The sequence below is a fragment of the Sabethes cyaneus genome, chromosome 2 (genome assembly GCF_943734655.1).
Source record: "Sabethes cyaneus chromosome 2, idSabCyanKW18_F2, whole genome shotgun sequence".
Classification (NCBI taxonomy): domain Eukaryota; kingdom Metazoa; phylum Arthropoda; class Insecta; order Diptera; family Culicidae; genus Sabethes; species Sabethes cyaneus.
The window spans coordinates 245,889,587-245,908,276 of NC_071354.1; the positions used below are offsets into that span (position 1 = coordinate 245,889,587).

The 18,690-nt window shown below is 37.9% G+C and overlaps 3 protein-coding genes across 3 annotated transcripts; 1 reads left to right on the top strand and 2 right to left on the bottom strand.

Annotated features, from left to right (window-relative positions):
* Positions 1 to 1,352: 1,352 nt before the first annotated feature.
* LOC128736859 (uncharacterized) lies at positions 1,353 to 2,492 on the bottom strand. The gene has a single exon (XM_053831358.1). The coding sequence runs from the start codon at positions 2,490 to 2,492 to the stop codon at positions 1,353 to 1,355; it is 1,140 nt and encodes a 379-aa protein (XP_053687333.1).
* A 737-nt stretch (positions 2,493 to 3,229) lies between these two features.
* LOC128734415 (polyisoprenoid diphosphate/phosphate phosphohydrolase PLPP6) lies at positions 3,230 to 4,363 on the top strand. The gene is made up of 4 exons (XM_053828613.1): positions 3,230 to 3,345; positions 3,401 to 3,480; positions 3,550 to 3,714; positions 3,781 to 4,363. Exons 2-4 carry the CDS (start codon positions 3,448 to 3,450, stop codon positions 4,273 to 4,275), a joined length of 693 nt encoding a protein of 230 aa, XP_053684588.1. The 5' UTR covers positions 3,230 to 3,345; positions 3,401 to 3,447; the 3' UTR covers positions 4,276 to 4,363.
* A 5-nt stretch (positions 4,364 to 4,368) lies between these two features.
* On the bottom strand, positions 4,369 to 6,173 carry LOC128734414 (acylglycerol kinase, mitochondrial). Its single transcript, XM_053828610.1, has 3 exons — positions 5,791 to 6,173; positions 5,583 to 5,718; positions 4,369 to 5,524 (listed from the first exon to the last, which is right to left on the bottom strand). The coding sequence occupies exons 1-3, from the start codon at positions 5,898 to 5,900 to the stop codon at positions 4,457 to 4,459; spliced, it is 1,314 nt and encodes a 437-aa protein (XP_053684585.1). The 5' UTR covers positions 5,901 to 6,173; the 3' UTR covers positions 4,369 to 4,456.
* Positions 6,174 to 18,690: the final 12,517 nt, after the last annotated feature.

Consider the following 18,690-nt stretch of genomic DNA (forward strand, 5'->3'; position numbering starts at 1 on the left):
AATCAAAATTTGATTTCACATTTCAATTTAATTTAATAGTTCACATTTCCATTTCCAGTACTTGTTTTGGCACGTGCAAGGTAAATAAATTCAGCCTGCTTATATAAATATACTAAGTCACGTAAATAAACAAAAAGTTTAACAGTATTTCTTTGCTCAGGTATGGCTAATATTTTGATGGAAGTGAAAAACCGTCGCGCTACAATCAATACAGTTTATCATGTGCTATATGGTTACTACTTTCTGGGGCTTAAAAAGGCACAGTTAGCTATAGTTTACAAGAAAAACAAGACCACAATTTCCAACTGGATCAAAAGATATGAGGAAGATGGGATCTTCAACCGAATCAAATATACCAGAGCAGCAGAAAAATTTGGAGCAGAAAAACGACGATGGCTAGTAGAACTTTACCAGTCTAAACCAACTACATTCCTGGACGAAGCAGCAAGACTCTTTTTTAAACATTTTCATGTAACAATTTCTATAGCTTCCATCTGTAGAATTCTTCATCACGAAGGAATGACATGGAAGACACTTGAACGAAGAGCAATACAAATACGTGAAAGTGATATTATCCGATATTATAATGAACTGTCAACTCAGCAATGGGACTACCACAACCTTTTATTTATTGATGAAGTCAGCTTCGATAACAAGGCTATGTTACGAACAAAAGGATTTGGAGTTCGTGGCAAACGACTTCTTTTTAAAGGAGAATTTGTTCGCAAACCTCGAGAATCTCTTTTATGTTTCGCCGGACAGGATGGCATGATAGAAGCTTGTCATACTGAAGGAACATTTACGCGATCTAAGTTTTTTGAGCATTGTAAAACGTTTGCTCTTCATAGTGGACATGTTCAATATCATCCCGGATTTTATTCTCTCTGGATCCTCGATGGGGCAAGAATTCATTGCGACCCCAATTTAGTTTATTATTTTAGGTCACTCGGGATACATGTCGTTTTCCTACCAGCTTACTGTCCCCATATGAATCCTATAGAAGTGCTTTTTGGATTGTGTAAGAAACGACTTCAACGTGAATATGATGAGTGTGGTAAAAACGACCTCAAGTACATAATTGCGAGAATTATGAAAAGCTTTTCCAATTATAATATGAATAACTTATTCCGAAAGTGTGGGTACTTGAAAGGCGGTAAGTTTGATCCAACTATAAATGATCGATCTGAATTGCCAGGGTTTGATTTTGAGGAAAATTGTACGAAAAAGGCTTCAATTTAGAAAAACAAATACATATAAAATTGTTCCAACATTCAACGAAGGAAATTATTTATTTTCGGATAATGTCACAAAAGTTACGTTTATTTCGCTATATTTTACATCGTTAAAAATTCTTAAATTGTGTGGTCAATATCTTCGGCATCCTGAACTTTAGATGAAATGGTACCGGAAAAATCACTCTCTTTTACATTCAAGGCTGACTCAGCAGAACTTATGAATGATTCTCCCAGTTGGCTCCTCAGCATCAAATTTTCCAAAAGACGTTCCATAACGGAAATTTGTCGCGTTTGCTCTTGATGCATATTTTTGACTGCAGTGAATGCATCCATAATCTTTTGAACGTCAGCGTGATAACCATCGTTAATATTGTGCGCAACACGATACTCGCGACGGATTCGTCGAATATGTTCGCCTTCACTAAACGAAAACAAATCCAAGCAGCTAGCAGGAGGAGTCGCATCATTCTTTAATGATTCATGTTGATAAGCCGGTGCAGTTAATATTGTATTTGCCCAGATGTTCCACGCTATTTCGTGTCCATTCCAAAGATGTCCGTGCATCAGTCGTAACTCTTTTGCCAGCTCCTGAACGTGTTCAGTAGTAGCAGCACCTCCCCGATTTTTTGGAACTGTATCGATCAAAGTTTTTTCCACTTTCTTCCACACAGCCTTGGAGTTTACGGTCAGTGAGTATTTATGGAGCAGTAACTCTACGGAAGATTTAGTTCGCCAGTTTTGCAGAATTTTTGTTGTTATTTTATCCACAGTCATTGTTCGACGATTTTGTTTATCGTAGAACAACGCAAAATGAACTAAATCTGTTTCGTCAATTGCTTTCTTCGTGCTCCAGGTGTAGGTTACACTACCTTCGTCATCACAAACAGCTACAATGTGTCGTATGAGATGCTTTTTGGCCTTCTCCCAAACACTGTGCAAGAATTCATCAACGCTATTAGCGCGTATAACCCATGTTTCGAGTTCCTCACCAGAAGTTTGTCCTTTAAAGTCGCGTAAAGACACAACAAGACTGACAGAAAATAAAGTAGTTGCTTTGTCTTCGTCCGATGTACAGGATTTTTCGCAACTGTGATCCAAGCAATCGCCTTCCTCACTGATTTCCGTTCCAAGATTCAAAGCATCGTATTCTGTATTCTCATCTTCGAGCTCGTCGGGATCTAATAAATGCTCCTCGGCATATGCTTCTTCATTGTTGTCATCCTTATCAATATCACCATCGTCTTGAATCGATTCCATATCAAAAAAAAAATTCCGAGAGAAAATCTATAAAATATTCAATTAAATCAACTAACTAAAACTTACAAGCTGCGAAAATAACTTACCAATTTGTTTCAATTGGCAAAAATTCCAGAGGCAGAGATTTCTACTTCACTCCAAGAAAACGAAATTATGCTCGATGAATGTAAACAATTCAAATGTCACAGACAGCCAACGTAATTGAAAATAAGGTACAGCAGTTGGATTTATCCAAACTAAAGCTTTTGTTCGTGCAAATGCGTAACATGCAGGTGAATCAATTTGCAGGCAGTCACAGAGATTCTCTGTGGTAATATTAAAGCTCCTAAATTATTCCAACTCTAAAATAGTAAGAGTTACGATCTAACAACAGCTAACATTCATTTATCGAAACGCTTTTGGATTAGGATTTATGGTCGTGTAAAAAATGAACAAATTCGGCACCTTTCCCTTTCAGTTTATTTACGTTGAGCGAAATCGTGTGCGAGATTCGACTGTGATAATCGTGTAAATCGGGGTAGTCTAAATAGGGGCAAATGTCGCAATATGTGATTCTTCAAGCAAAATGTCAACTTTCTCACCGTTCGGCTAGTTCCAAAGACCACCACCGTCAGCGCATGAAGTTTCTGTCGAATAAGATCAATCAGAAGTTTGTGGGTGTTTCCAAAGGGCACCAGCTTTATCAGCTGGGGAGAAACGTCAAAAAAATCATTAGTGGAGGTGTTTCAGGTATCTTCAGGTACTTCACCAACAAAAGTCCCAAGGCATTTAATTTGCACAATCACATAGAGGGATTTCAAGTGGAAACTGCAAATAACTGATAATTAAACCTTGCCCGATAAGTAAATAATTGGTAAGCAATTTTTCTATCAATGTAGATTTTTGGATAGAGCACTACACACTTCTAGACAAAGGTCATAATTTTCTGTTGGAGCTATTTTCGTCAGCAATCGTGATGAAACGAACACAACAGCGACAGGAGGAAAAGGTAAGCAGTCTTGCCCATTCCAAAAACAAAATTATTCATTATAAGTTATTTCTAACACATTTCACCTAGCTTGACGGCAAACCTCAAACTCAGACCTCAGAGGAGAATCGCAATATCCCACCAGCGCTAAAGAAGTTACTGGCATGGGATGTAGCGGTTACCAAGAAGTTCGTCAGCTTCATGCTGAACTTTGTTCCGTTTCGCTCACTGCGGACACACTGCAAGATTTTGGAAGTAAACTGAACCGTTCTAGTTCACAGTAAGCAACCGACACTAATTGATCATCTTCCACCATTGCAGTATTCGTGCCATGGAATCGCTTGGCTGGCCGGTTGGCTCGCATTTTGCTGGATGGTTGACAAACCGGAATGGTACCAGATGCAGGTTAATCTGTTTATAGGTCTCCTAACGGACATCGTTATGGTAGCGGTCATAAAAGCTGCCACGAGACGCCGTCGTCCAGCCGTCAACGATGATCCCTTCTGCATTGGACCGGATAAGTTTAGCTTTCCCTCGGGACACGTTTCCCGTGGTGTTTATATTGTTACCTTTTTGACCTGGCTCGACCCAATCACCTTCATTTTTTGGCCTCCACTGCTGGCCTGGTGCGTGTCCCTGTGTCTGTCCCGACTGCTGCTCTACAGACACCATATTTTGGATGTGCTGGGAGGAATCGTTATAGGATTGTTCAATGCCCTGCTGATTTCCTTGTTCTGGCTGGATCAAGAGAGCTGTATTTGGCTGATCTCATACATGACCGATGAGAAACTTTCCGGAGCTGAATATGGAGTTTAAAAACCAAAGATTGTGTGAGTTGACTTTAATCGCTACAAACTAAAGCTAATTGTTTTATAACAAAATACCACTAAAAGCAGAGTTGTTGCCATAATTTAACTTTTTTTATTTGAAACAAAACAAGAATGACTTCCGGACTAGTTTAGTTGATTGGAACTTTTTTAGGTTACAACTTTAAAACTTAAAACGTAAAGACCTCTACAGCTTTTGGAATTAGTGTCACTCGCACTGGTCTCACCTCGTAGGCTTCATTATCTATGGAATAGAATAAGTCCTTTTCACTTTCATCCACTTTAAGCTTAGTCGGAATCAGTTCAACCGTCCTCGCACCAAGGCTGGTTTCGATTGGGCATTCGCTATATTGCCTATTCCATAGCCGTGACCAACTGTTGGTCAGAAAACTAATGCTAGAATCTGCAGCAACGCCTATTTTTAAACTCAACTTAGGAATACCTATTTCACCCCGGTTATCTATATTGTTAGTTTCCAAAATTAACTCTGACGGATCAATTTCCAACTCCCTAGGAACAGAACAGTTTTCATTAAGCACCTTTGAATAGTCAACACCCTGCCCAGCTCCACCTTTCGGCACAAACGCTGACCACCACCGTCGTGTTGTTTGTTGGGGAGTACTTTGCTGCAGCTGATTGTCCTGAAAGCACCGCTTGCAACCGGGACATGGGTCCGTAACAATGACCCTCGCCTTACAGCTCCACGTGTGCGAGCCATCGAAAGCATTAAACAGAAAAGCCGTATAGTCCCGCAGCGACCCCGTATACCAGTATTTATCTCGTAACGCCAAAATATCCCTAAACGCTCCCCACTGCAGATTTCCGACCGCATAAACCGGCTTATCGGGAACCTTCTCGTCGGCCTCATTCGGCAGCACCTCTATTCGCATAACATCCATTTTCTGTTTCTTCCCCGCCACTACGGCAAACGCTGCGTTGGCCATCATTCGAATATTCTCCAGGTTCGACGTTTCCGGACTACTTCGAAACAATACGCTGCCCAGAAGATTGGTTCTCCCAACGGGAAGCAACCCCAACGGACACTGGGAACCATCCGGACGACGTTTCAGGCCAGAAACGGCTTCCGACACGGTTCCATCGCCTCCCGCGACCAGAATGGCGTCCGGCAACGTTGTCAACTCTTCGACGTACCGCCTTGCGTGACCCTCCGAGTCGGTTTTTACGACGTCCACCTCAAAGCCGGCCAAATGCAGTATGGGCTCGCAGTAATCATGAAACTATTTAACGAAACAATTTTTAGTAACGAAATAAAATACTAAGCATTAAAAACTTTACGTCTTCTTCGGAGGACTTTCGATTTGCTGCGGGATTAAGTAACACCAGAATCTTTTGAAGAGGTTTGTCAATCTTTGTGGTTTCATCGCCGTACCTGGATGCTTCCGTGCAGTAATATCGCATAAGTTGTTTGATTCTAAATCGAACAAGGGTCCAAGAGAAACATTTCTGGAATTGTTATCTAAAGACGTGTCTGTTCCGTACTTACTCGTACTTTTCCTTAGAATAGGACACTCCATATCCGAGGGCACTGGCCAAGAATACCGACTTTTTCCAATTATTTCGAACACTTTTGGCAAAACGAATTACAAAAGCCATTATCTTTAGCTAATAAGTTACCTATTCTAAACAATTTAACCTAAATAATGCAACCGTACGAGAAATTCCGAAATTCCATGCAATCAGCCGGGAACAAAAAGAATAATACTCTATTGTTGATGTTTGGATTAGGGATGCCAAGAATTAAATACACTGCTCAAATACCGAAAAATGTAGGATGTGGTGTTGCTTGGAATATAATTTGCACATATCGTGTATCGTGATATATGATTTTGGGCAAAGTTGAAGAGACACGATTTGCGCAAAATTTCAAATGTGCTAGTGCTTGATGAAATTCAAAATTTTGCGATTTCAAAACAAACTTTGCATTTATGACATTCCTTGCTCGCATGATTTAGACTGAACTCCCTTCAGAATTTATATATAGCCGAGGATGCTACACACCAAGGGGTTTCCAGTAAGGCGTATAAGTGCGTAGTAATAAGAGATTACTTTTGTAACCATTTACGAATTAATTAGGCAATCAATGGTAATCAGTAGACTCGTCAGTAGAGTAATGAATAATAAATAATCATTGGTAATTATGATTAATTTATATAGTAATCATAAGAGATTGATTACTGGTAATCAGTAAAGTAATCAAAGGTAACTTTTTTCAAAGGTGCGTAGCAATCTTTGCTGTTGGAAACCCCTTGCTACACACGGAGAATAAAAATACGATTTCAATAAATATATAAAGCATTGCACGCAGATGTCAATGCGTTTTTTTTCTTTCCAGGTTTGACAGTGTTGTGGGGTTTGTTTTGATTACTTGTTCGCAAGACCGAGAAGCAAAAAACTGCAAAACGGACAAAAATATATGTTGTACAGAACTGTTATCATTTTTCTGCTTCGGAAAAATCAGGTATTTCCGGTTTCCGCAAACAAGTGGTACGAATTACAAGTAATAAACCCACTAGCAATAAAATTAGGTTACAAAGGGAATCAAAACAAAACACACAAAAACGTCAAACCAGAGTTGAGGTTAGGCACCGTGCAAAGGTTTATTTCTGTTTATGGTTATTTATAGAGCTTTCTGACAGCTCAAGCACCCACACTAGCGAACACGAAATACGTGTGTATATACATGATGTTTACCTCATTTTGGGGAACAGCTGATGCTGGAGGAGCAAACCGAAAAATAGCGATGACTAGTTGTGTTTCTCCGTTTGCCACACTGCAGAGCACATATTTCGGTCCATCCTGTTTTTCATCCTGTTCCAAATTCAAGCACATATTTTGAAAATTTGCTGGTATTTAAGCCGGCGGAAGACGAAATTCATTCTGTAACTTGGTGACAAAGGAATGCATCTCTTTTGTTTACTGTTGTTGTTTGCCTCATTTTCAAGCACCAATACACACATAACTGGAAAGCTCTATTGTTGTTGCAGTTGAAAACCGTAATAAACGACTCACGACATTCGGGTTTATTCTTGTTCTGATGCGCAGGCTTGCTGATAATCGCATCATAACGCCTATTTTTAGTCTTCAAGCACGAACGCATTCGAAGATTCAATAACGCCTCACTGCTCCAGAATGAAGATAATAATAACACTAGAATGCTTGCAGCGATGCGATTTGCGAGAGAGTAATACATAGGCCGAACGTTTCTGTTTTATCTTTGCGCTTTCTATTCTTCGCCTTCGGTCCGTTTGTAGTGCGAAGCGTACATGATATTCTTCACTCTTCTTCGAATGCTTCGATCTTCATGAAGAAGCGAACAAAAATTTATCACCGAGGCGATGAATAATACTTTAGTGTAGTTGGCTGCAGATAACGGATAAAATGTAAAAGCAAGCTGTTTCCGTATTTTATTTTTGGAAACCTTATAAGATAGTGTGTATGCATGTAATCATGTATGTGTGAGTGTACGTATGTGCGAGTGTACGTATGTGTGAGCTTATGAACGTTTTGCACTCACTTTTCTCAGAGTCGGTAGACAGATTTGGATGATCTTGGTTGCAAATGAAAGATCATTATTGAATTTTATATAAGTATATAAGTATACGTTATTTGAAAACTGTTCTGTTTAGACCTATCAAACGAAATTAAACTATATTTAAACTTGAATACGTAAGGAACGTATATAAAACCGTCAAAACGTGGATAACAAAACATCTATCAAGAGTCCATTTTATGTATTAATGTATGTATGTGTGCTTGCATGTATATGTATGAGTATTTATGTATTTGTGATGTATGTACGTGTGCTTGTATGTACGCACAACATTGATATATTTTGTTTCTAATTTTATTTCGTAATAATTTCGCGCAGAATTCGCCAAACCGAACCGGTAATTGTCCGATATGCCTTCAGAATTGCCAGGTCCGCCTCGAAGAAATATTCTGAGATGTCAGTTTTGTTTTTAAAAAAGAATAAAACTGATTTTCGAATACGGCCGTGTCTAAAATAATCCGTGAAACGTGCCAAAATCGATTCGATCTGTAGCTGGATTATACAAATAGTTACTCGTAGAATTAAAATAGCAAGAAATAATTTTCCTATACAAATTTCAAGCAAATTTTGCGTTCTTGCAATCAACAAAGACTTGCACTGGACAAACAATTATTTATCTCAGTAGTTACTGATATTTTACATCTTATTCATTGAGGACTGAAAAAATGATCATCTATGTGATATATTTTCCTAACCATACGAATATATTTGAAATTAATAAAGGTGTTGATAAAATAAATTAACTGGGTGACGCTAAGAAATGTTTACGCACCCCAGGATTAAGAGAAATATCACTATTGCACCTAGCACATTCTTGAATTATTTTTATTTGACCGTTATGTGTACAACAGGGTACCCGGGTACCTTTTCAGTTTTAAAATAGTTAGGCCATTGCAAATCATTTAAAAAGTTTTTGTCACCCCCCCCCCCCCCCTTGGAAACTGGCATGAAAAATCGAGGGGCAAAAAAATAATTTGTAGGATATGAGTTAAACTTTTTTTATAAAATCAATTGTCAGTGGGCTCTACAGACTGAAAAACTTGAAAAATGAGTGTACGAGTTGAGTTAACGCTTCTAGCATGAAATAGAAATGGAAATTCAAACGGCGGAATTTCCGAAAATTGGCCAAAAGATTTTCTTTCGTTTTTGACGTAGGACTACGTCTTTGTTTACTATCTGGGACTGGGTAGCACTTTGTGAAATCGAAAATGGAAGTGTTATGTTGGAATGAAAGATTTCAAATGCTAATAACTACTAAACTACTGAACGAAACTGAACAATTTATATGTCGTTGGAAAGATAAAATGACCAGCAATTTTATGGCGGGTGCGAGAGCAATTTCATGAGCGGTGTAAGAGGGGGGGGCTCCCATACAAATGAAACACAAATTTCTTCGAAACTCGAGAACTAATCAGGCAAATGGAACCAAATTTGGCATGTGGGGGTTTTAGAAGGTAGGATTTTTTTCTATAGTGTACTGAGACCCCTTCTTCTTCTAAGAGGGGGGCTTCCAAATAAATAAAATACAAATTTCCTTAGGAATTTAGAACTAATCCAGCAAATGGAACCAAAGTTGGCATACTGAGACCACTTCTTCTTCTAAGAAGGGGGGCTTCCATACAAATTTCTTTATAAATCTAGAACTAATCGAGCAAATGGAACCAAATTTGGCGTGTGGGGATTTCAGAAGGCAAGAATTTTTTCTATGGTGAATTGAGACCCGTCCTCTCTTTAGGAGGGGGGCTCCCATACAAATAATATACAAATTTCCTCATAATTCGAGAACTAATCAATCAAAAGAAACCAAATTTAGCATGTGGGGGTTTTTGGAGGTGAGAAGTTTTTCTATGGTAAGCTGAGACCTCTTCCCCTTCTAAGAGGGGGGGGGGCTTCCATACAAATGAAATACACATTTTTTCATAACTCTAGAACTAATCAAGCAAATGGAACCAAATTTGTCATGTGGGGGTTTTAGAAGGCAGGATTTTTTTATGGTGTACTGAGACCCCTTCTCCTTTTAAGGGGGAGGGCTTCCAAATAATTGAAATACAAATTTCCTTATGAATTTAGAACTAATCAAGCAAATGGAACCAAAGTTGGCATGTGGGGGTTTATAGAGGCATGAATTTATTTTATGGTCGGAGGATAAGGACTCTCATACAAATAAAACAGAAATTTTTGCTTATGTGCCTTATTTTCTGCTATGTAACAAGCAGTAAGCTGTGAAAGTAAACTAGTAAAACCTTCTCGGAGCAAAAGACAGTGAATCGACACCGTTAACGTCGACGTGCCTGTTGCCATTCATGTCAAAAGAGAAGGACATTCGAATGGCACGTCATATTTGCGATGAACGTGCTTTGGCTTTAATGTTATTTGTAACAAATGGTCCTTTTGAAGGTCACAAGCGAGTGAAAGTAAGATTATTGAAACATGTCAAGCTACGTATAATCATATTTAATACAATAATCTGTGGGCTGGTTATTCATTACTTACTATACCTGGTTGCAGGCGTTGTGCTTATGAACCCTCGTCCACGTATTTTCATAGCCACCATTGCATTTAATGAAGAATTGAATCTGAATATTTCACTCTTTTCTTTTAAACATTCACTTAAACAATGACACTCACAGATTCTTATAAACATACATATGCCAGAAATGCAGTTTACATTAGTCTTTGATCTAATGATCTGATATAGTCCTACGTCACCCATTCGTACAACCCTTAGGGCTGTATACCTTGCAGTTTTTTTCGTAGATTTTTGCATAGAAATTAACAACGAATATATTAAAAGCAAGAATAGATTTGGTTTTCACGTTTAAACTTAAAATAAAAATGCCTAAAATCCATATTTTTTTTTGCTCGATTAAAAAATTCTCATTGTACATACATTATTATTGGGTTTGATTGAAAATTTTGATTATTATCACATATACGTTTATACTCATATAAGGGATGAATCCTAGAAATCTAACTTTTAACTTACACTTCAGAATTTATTTACAGTCAATCCCTATTGAACACAAGCAAAAATTTTCAAAAAAAAATTGCGTGGCGAAAGCTATGTCTCAGTGCCACCTACGTCTCTGTGTCTCACCGTGGCAAATAGGAATGTTTTTTGAAAAATAGTGAACTAGCGGAGTTAGAAAAACAATTCGATTGTCATATTTTTAAATATTAGCTCTTATTACTTCGTGATGCCATGCAGGTTGTTGAAAATCACTTGAAAATGATTGCAAAAAAAATTACTTTGACTTGACTTATCCCCAACTGATTTTTGTTGATAAATATATTAAAAAATCAACAAATTTTTCTCAAACTGCATTATGCGATGTAGGTGTGGCCAAAGCTCACAAATTTTAAACATTTTCTTCAAACGTCTGTCAACAAACAATTATTCAACACTTTGTTTAGTTTTTGAGATAAAGGTATACGAAGCTAAAAACGTAATGTTACATGAGCAGCGTCTATCGAATTTGCTTAATATAACGAGAGAAATTCATTTTTCATTTGTTTTTCGATCACGAAGCCTTAATTTAATAATAAAAAGTAAGCGTAGCTGCTGATAATACCATCAAACTTCGTCGACCCTCACATTTCACAGCCACAACTATGGCTATATTCTGTATAACGATTAACAAAGTTACTTAAGGTTTGTTATAATGTCTTATATATCGTTATAATTAAACCTACAGTTCGTCTTAGAAGATTATGCAAAATGGAAAAAACTGAGTTTTCCTTGTAATTCTACGATTTATAAATGGTCGGTGTTAAATCAGACCGGACCAAGTCGCAAAATTTAAATAATTTAAGTTAATGACAACAAACGGTTAAGAATTTCCAAAGCTACAATTCACTCTAATCAGAATACATAAATGTTTTAAACAGCCAAAGATATGAAATGATTTCGAACAATTGAAACCTTTAAACTACACAGTAGTAGCAAACTTTGACATCGTTTTTCTCGAAATCAAAGTAACAAAACTTTGTTCGGTTTGACTTAACGCCGACCAAATAATAGAATTAAGAAGAAAAGTTTTAGGTTACCTAGCCGCAATGCAATAAAACTTCTGATTCTGTTTACCATCACAACGAATTTTGCCATTCAACATGAATAACTGGTTTCCCTTGTTTCCTAAAATCATTCATTCATTCGCGAGGAAGAACAAAAAAATATTCTTCATGAAGAATGTAGATGATATCGCTCACTATTGAACACTCCTTTAGCTGAAGACTGCTTTATGAATCGCATTAGCTCGTAACTCATTAGTGAGCTATACTTGTTGCCTGCCATGCAGGCGATAATTCAGAGAAGAACGAAGAACATGAAAAAGCGAAATATGCCGAATAGCTTCAACCGCAAGGCTGATCGATGCTGATCTGAGAAGCTTTTTTTCACTGGTAGTGCAACTCTCTGGAGAATAACTAACAAAGAGAGTAAAGCGCTTTCGCGATAATCAGCAAGCCTGCTGATGCGTGTCGCAACTACGTCGCACGTGGTGCGCTGTGATCGCACATTGACGGGCTACACAGCGCACCACGTGCGACGTAGTTGCGACACAAGAATAAACCGAATGTCGCACGTCGATTATTACGGTTTTCAACTGCAACAACAATATTTTGCGCATAAACAGTGTCGTGTCCGTCGGTTATTTCCAACCGAGCGCTCCGGAATACGGAACAACGTCCGTCAAAGTCTACGTTCGTCCAAAAACTGACTCTTGTTTAGAGTATGCTATATCTTGCCACAGTATGCGTAACGATACATTTCTCTCCTTGTCTCTTACCGTTCGTATGACGGTATTCTTTCTATGCAAGGGATTTCAGTTACACTCAAGTAAATAATTCAGTTTCATTAGATTTGTTTTACGCTGATTCATCTAACTCGGCTCGTTCCCTACAAACAGAAATTTCATTTTGTCTCTATATAAATGAAATTGACCAAAATCTAACCCCCCCCCCCTTTCCCCCTTGTCACATTTCGTCACACATTCGTGACCCCCCCCCCCCCTCCTGAGAAAGTACGTCACGTCACGGCTACTCCCACCCCCCCATTCACAACAAAAAAATTAAATATTCATTCCAACCAAAAAATACATCTTTCAGACGAACCAAATCTTTTTGAAACGTATTTATGCAATTCATCAAATCTTGATCAAATGAATCAGAGTACCCAAGTAACAATTTCAGACTGATCAAACGCTTTATTAGCTGATTTTATTCAACCTGTGGCTGAACCGAGGGCTGAACTATGGTTTAGGGTTTTCAGCTCTTAAACTTCTAAATCTGGTGATTTTATCAAGCTTCGGGCTTGTTAATAGTTGTTTTCGAAGTAGCAATGAAGCTTATTAGAGGCTTTTGCGTAATGTTATCAATTCTATTTTCAGAACGAGAAATAGTTTTGTAATGCTTTTTCAGTCGCTTAATCAACGTCTAATTAACCTTTATGCAGTCAAAAAATCATTTTTTAAAATGAACGCGTCATTTTTATTTTGCCGTGAACATGTGTCTCGAACATGATACTTTTAATTTCGAATAGGCGTTTTTGACAAGCTATCGCCCGCTTAGAGGCGCTGCATAAAAAAAGTGATGAAAAGTAAAATCGCTGTCAAACTCCATACATTTTTGAAAAAAGCTGAAATAAAATGCAGTTTTTGATTAACCCTTTCAATTGTTAGGATTTTAGATAGCGAAATATTGGAAGAAATTTGTTTATTTACGTTAAGGCAAGTGAAAATATTCGAATTAATTAACTTTATGGCAGAAAAATGTTAATGTTTGATTTTGTACCGCATGAAACAAAAGTACATAGAGTCAGCTGTAAAGTTTACATATCCTGGGTAGAGAATCACCAATTATTTCCAGTCTTCAGTGTTTTCCAATGTGTTTTCAATTTTTTTTCGTGATTAGCATAATCTGCACCAAGAACCAAACATATAACCTATCAGTTCGTAAACATAAATACACTTGCAAAGCTCTAATAATCTCCCGAAACAGAAACAATATATATCAAAAGAAAGGTAATACTTTTTCTTACCTTTATTATCCATTTTCATCATTCCCACTGTTGGTAATTCAATAAAATATTACATTTAAAGTCGAGTTCCATATAGGTACCAGCAAGCATTTTGGGAATTGCACTTTTTATGTAGTTCCAATAATCACAACCAGGTAGCGAACGGTTGCTATTAGTTTTGCTCGAACTCGCCTATAACTTTAATTCGTATAAGTAAGCTAATTAAAAATGCATGTCTTTTTTCGAGAATTGAACCCGCCATCCGCTGATCCATAAACGCTCACCGTATGATCCGCCCCATTTGCATCTGCACAACAGACGAATATCTTTACACCTGAAGCCTACCGCCTAACCTGGAGCAGTCGATAATGTCGATAATTGACAAACTTTTGCTGTCAGCCGAATTGCGAAATTCTATGATCTGACAGTCTGTTTGCTGTGAACCAAATGAAAACTTGGTAGTAGTTTGTAAAGCTACTTTAACATCCTTAAGCAACCTTAAAGTAGTTTAAATGAAATGATGAATGAAAGCTTCCACTCTACACTTTAGCACCTTTAAGCAGCCCTAAAACGGTTGGATGTTTATGGCGAGCTATTTAGAAGCGGATTGTTTAGCAGAAAAATCCACTAATAAACTTGTTCATCAGCTTTTGGGAGAGGACTGGTTTGGAAAACTTAAAGTAGCTTAAACATCGCTTATTTAAACACTATTTAAGTGCTTACTTTATGCAGCTTTGATCGCCTTTAACCAACCCGTAAACAACCATAGAGCTTGCTAAGCCCAGTGCACAAAGCTATAGAAACTTATCGTTTTTCAATCAAACGTATGTTTTTTAGCGGGGTATAACTGGGGGAAAGCAAAAACAAGCGTGCAAAATCTACCAACAGCAACAACAAATCATGCGTCGATGTGTGCGTGTGGTAAACGTCAGCAAGCTCAATTGCTCTTGCAATTCAGTTACCGTTGTTACTTGGGTAATCAGAGAAAACTGCCCAAGTAACAACGGTAGCTGAATTGCAAGAGCAACGGCTGTTTACGGGTTGGTTTAAGGCGATCAAAGCTGCATAAAGTAAGCGCTCAAATGGTGTTTAAATAAGCGATGTGTAAGCTACTTTAAGTTTTTCAAACCAGTTCTCTCCCAAAAGCTGATAAAAAAGCTTAATAGCGGATTTTTTTTTGCTAAACAATCTGCATCTAAACAGCCATAAACATCAAACCGTTTTACGGCTGCTTAAAGGTGTTAAAATGTAGAGTGGAAGCTTTCATTATGCTCACAGCTTTCAAACTACTTTAAGTCTGCTTAAGGGTGTTAAAGTGGCTTTACAAACTTCTACCAAGTTTTCATTCGGCTCACAGCACACATACTGTCAGATCATAGAATTTCGCAATTTGGCTGACAGCAAAAGTTTGTCAGTTATCGACATTATCGACTGCTACACGCTAGACGGGCTAGGCTTCAGGTGTAAAGATATTCTCACTGTCTGTTCTGCAGATGCAAATGGGGCGGATCATACGGTGAGTGCTTATGGATCAAAAGATGGCGGGTTCAATTCCCGGAAAAAAGACATGCATTTTTAATTAGCTAGCTTCACTTGTAAGAATTAAAGTTATTCGAAACTAAAAATATCGCGTTCACGGCGAAATAAAAATGAAGCGTTCCATTTTTTTAAATTTGAAAATAGATTTTTTTGGCTGCATAAAGGTTGATGAAGCGTTGATTAAGCGACTGGAAAAGTAGATTGCAAAACTATTTCTCGTTCTAAAAATAGAATTGACAGCATTGCGCAAATTGGCTATTTAAAAGTGCAAAAAAGTTTCTATTAAGCTTCATTGCAGCTTCGAAAGCAGCTATTAATTAGCTTGAAGCTTGATAAAATCACCAGATTTAGATGTTTAAGAGCTGAAAAAAGGTTTTCATTTCTAAACCTAAACCATAGATCAGCCACAAGTTGAATAAAATCAGCTATAAAAGCGTTTGATCAGCCTGAAATTGTTACTTGGGTGATTTCAAAATGATTTCCAAGATGATTTGATTTCTTTGCCACGTGTAATCACTGCTGTTGGAAACCCCCTGTACAAAAACATCAGCTAACGCAGCCTAAAGCCCTATAAAGGTCCATAATGTTTCGCTAATTTTCACATACAGCCTGAATTCGTTAATTGGGCCACGACTGCACTCCCGCTGATTCGCTAATTGGGCCGACTGACAGTTGTTAGAAATTTCTAAACTCGAAAATTCCATACAATTTTGACATTCAAGTTGTCACACAGCCCAATTAGCGAACACCCAATTAACGAACCGCCCAATTAACGAACCACCAATTAACGAAACTTTGCTGTATAATATCTGTCTGGCATCTCTGTTCGCATATGTTTTGTAGCATTGGGCGATACTGCGAAAAGCATCGATATTCGAATATCGATACAATTTTTGTAAAGGTATCGATCCCGTTGAAACATCGGGCGGCAAGTATCGATACCAGTGGTATCGATATCGGTATCGATACACTGACAGGGTGCAACGAAAACCACACTTTTGTTTATTATTTAGCTTAATTTTTTAGAAAATTATATGCAGGTGTGCTTTTACTACTGTTGATTCTCTTTCGTTCTCATACGAAATCTCGTTAGGAACGAAATAATAGCTGATGTCGGACTGGTCAGGCCTGCGGTTTTAAAATCTTTTGACCGGAAACTGCAACGAATTGCTCAGGATTGCTACAAAATTTATTAGAAAATCTAGTGGAATGATGGAAATGAAAAATAAATTTTAAAAATCGGACAAAAAGTACAAATCCGTTTTCTTAAGTTGGTAAACCGACTTTTTGCCAGATTGATCGGTCACCGGCTTTGCAAGTGAAAAATCGGCCGGGCCGGCCAGAAATCGACCACTCAGCCAAGCGCTAGCAAATGCTTTTATATTTTGCGTACGGTTTATGCTCCTTGATCGAAATGACTTACGAAGGGAAAAGTAGACCTGACTTAGCTAGAATGCGTCGTTGAATCTGCTTACTCGTATGATTGACGGCGGTTGACAGAGATCCCTAATTTATGAATTCATCAACCCCTTCCAGTTCATCTCCGTCAAAAGTCATTTCATGCACTCAGGGTCTCTTCACTTAACAACGCAGTTGCGGCTTCATTGACGGTCTAGCGTATCCAACCACATCCATCTTCGAGTGCCAAGATAGCTACCTCCATTGAGGAAAGCAGAGCTTCACTCAGCAACTTGCGAGTTGTCTAATTGATCACATTTGAAATTAATTTTAAAATCGGAGCTGGAATTGCACTTGAAATTTTACTTAAATTTGAACCTGAAATTAAACTTGATATTGAACTTGAAATGGGAACTGAAATTTAACTTAGAATTGAGCATGGCATTATGCTTAAAATTGTACTTCAAATTGATATTGATGATCAAATGATATTGGACTTCAGTTTGAATCAATTTCAACTTGGATCTTTACTTTAAATTGAGCTGGAAGTAAGACTTTAAATTTAACTTAAAATTAAACTTGAAGTGGAACTTGAATTTGGACTTCAAATCACACTTAAAATTGGACGCGAAGTTAAACTCAAGTTTGGACCAATTCAGACTAGAATTTATAAATTGGACTTCAAATTACACATGAAACAGGACTTATAATGAGACATGAAATTGAACTTGAAATAGGACATAATAAAGAACTTAAAATTTTACTAGTAACTAACAGTGAATTGGATGAAAAATTTGACTAGAAATTATACTTACAACTTTGCCAGAAATTGGAGTTAAATCGGACTTATAATTGGACTTGAAATAGGATTTGAAATTGAATTTGATTTTTTTACATCACCCAAGAAATCCGACTTTAAATTAGATTTCAAATTGAAATTGAAGTTTTACTTAAAATTTGATTTAAGACTGGAACTAGGAATGCATCTATTTTTGCAGAGTTTATTTATCGATAAACAAAATTAGCTGCCGCATTAATTAGGTACACCTCTTATTTTAATTTCTACGAGTTCGAGGTGGTCGGATAACATCTGCAGCAGAGAAATACGCAGAGATATTCTTGCCGGAAGCCGTGCTTCCTACGGATTCTACAAGACCCTAAAATCTGGCAAGCTTCATCCCTGTACCAAATGTACCATGTACAAAGCGCAAATAAGACCGATAGTCTACGGGCACAAAACGTGGACAATGCTCGACGGAGACTGGTCACTTTTGGACGTCGTGTGCTTAGGATTATTTTTGGTGGTGTATGTGAGTACGGTCTATGGAGGAAAAACATGAACCACAAGCTGGCGCAGCTTTTCGGCCAACCCAGTATTCAGAAAGTTGCTGAGGCTGGAAGAGTACAATGGCCGGGACATGTGAGAATGCCGGAAAACAATCCCGTAAAAATGATGTTTGCCTCGAATTCGGTTGGTACCAGGCACAGAGGTTCGCAGCGTGCTTGACGGTTAGACCATATGGAGCAAGTCCTGGAAAGTATGGGACATTCAAGAAATTGGAGGCGGACAGCCATGGATCGAGTTTGTTGGCAGAACATTGTTATGCAGGTGAAATCCTAATGGACATCGCATTAGGATAAGTAAAGTATTTTAGTTTCTCTAGCATTTACTATAAAGGTATCGATACAAATATCGTCGTTTTAGCATCGATACTGGCCGGTATCGGGACGCTCAGTATCGATCCAAAATATCGATGTATCGGCTCAAAAGTATCGATTTTTTCGATACAGATACAGTATCGCCCAATGCTAATGTTTTGTCGGCGCTTCACGTTTCGTGATGTTTCGTCACTGTCACTGCTTTGGAAGTTGGTTTTGTG

Coding starts and splice junctions, on each gene's coding strand:
- LOC128736859 (XM_053831358.1), bottom strand. CDS start 2,492: ATGGAATCGATTCAAGACGATGGTGATATTGATAAGGATGACAACAAT.
- LOC128734415 (XM_053828613.1), top strand. CDS start 3,448: ATGAAACGAACACAACAGCGACAGGAGGAAAAG. Junction 3,481..3,549: donor AACAGCGACAGGAGGAAAAG/GTAAGCAGTCTT, acceptor CATTTCACCTAG/CTTGACGGCAAACCTCAAAC. Junction 3,715..3,780: donor CACACTGCAAGATTTTGGAA/GTAAACTGAACC, acceptor CCACCATTGCAG/TATTCGTGCCATGGAATCGC.
- LOC128734414 (XM_053828610.1), bottom strand. CDS start 5,900: ATGGCTTTTGTAATTCGTTTTGCCAAAAGTGTTCGAAATAATTGGAAA. Junction 5,719..5,790: donor TATTCTAAGGAAAAGTACGA/GTAAGTACGGAA, acceptor TGTTCGATTTAG/AATCAAACAACTTATGCGAT. Junction 5,525..5,582: donor GAAAGTCCTCCGAAGAAGAC/GTAAAGTTTTTA, acceptor TTCGTTAAATAG/TTTCATGATTACTGCGAGCC.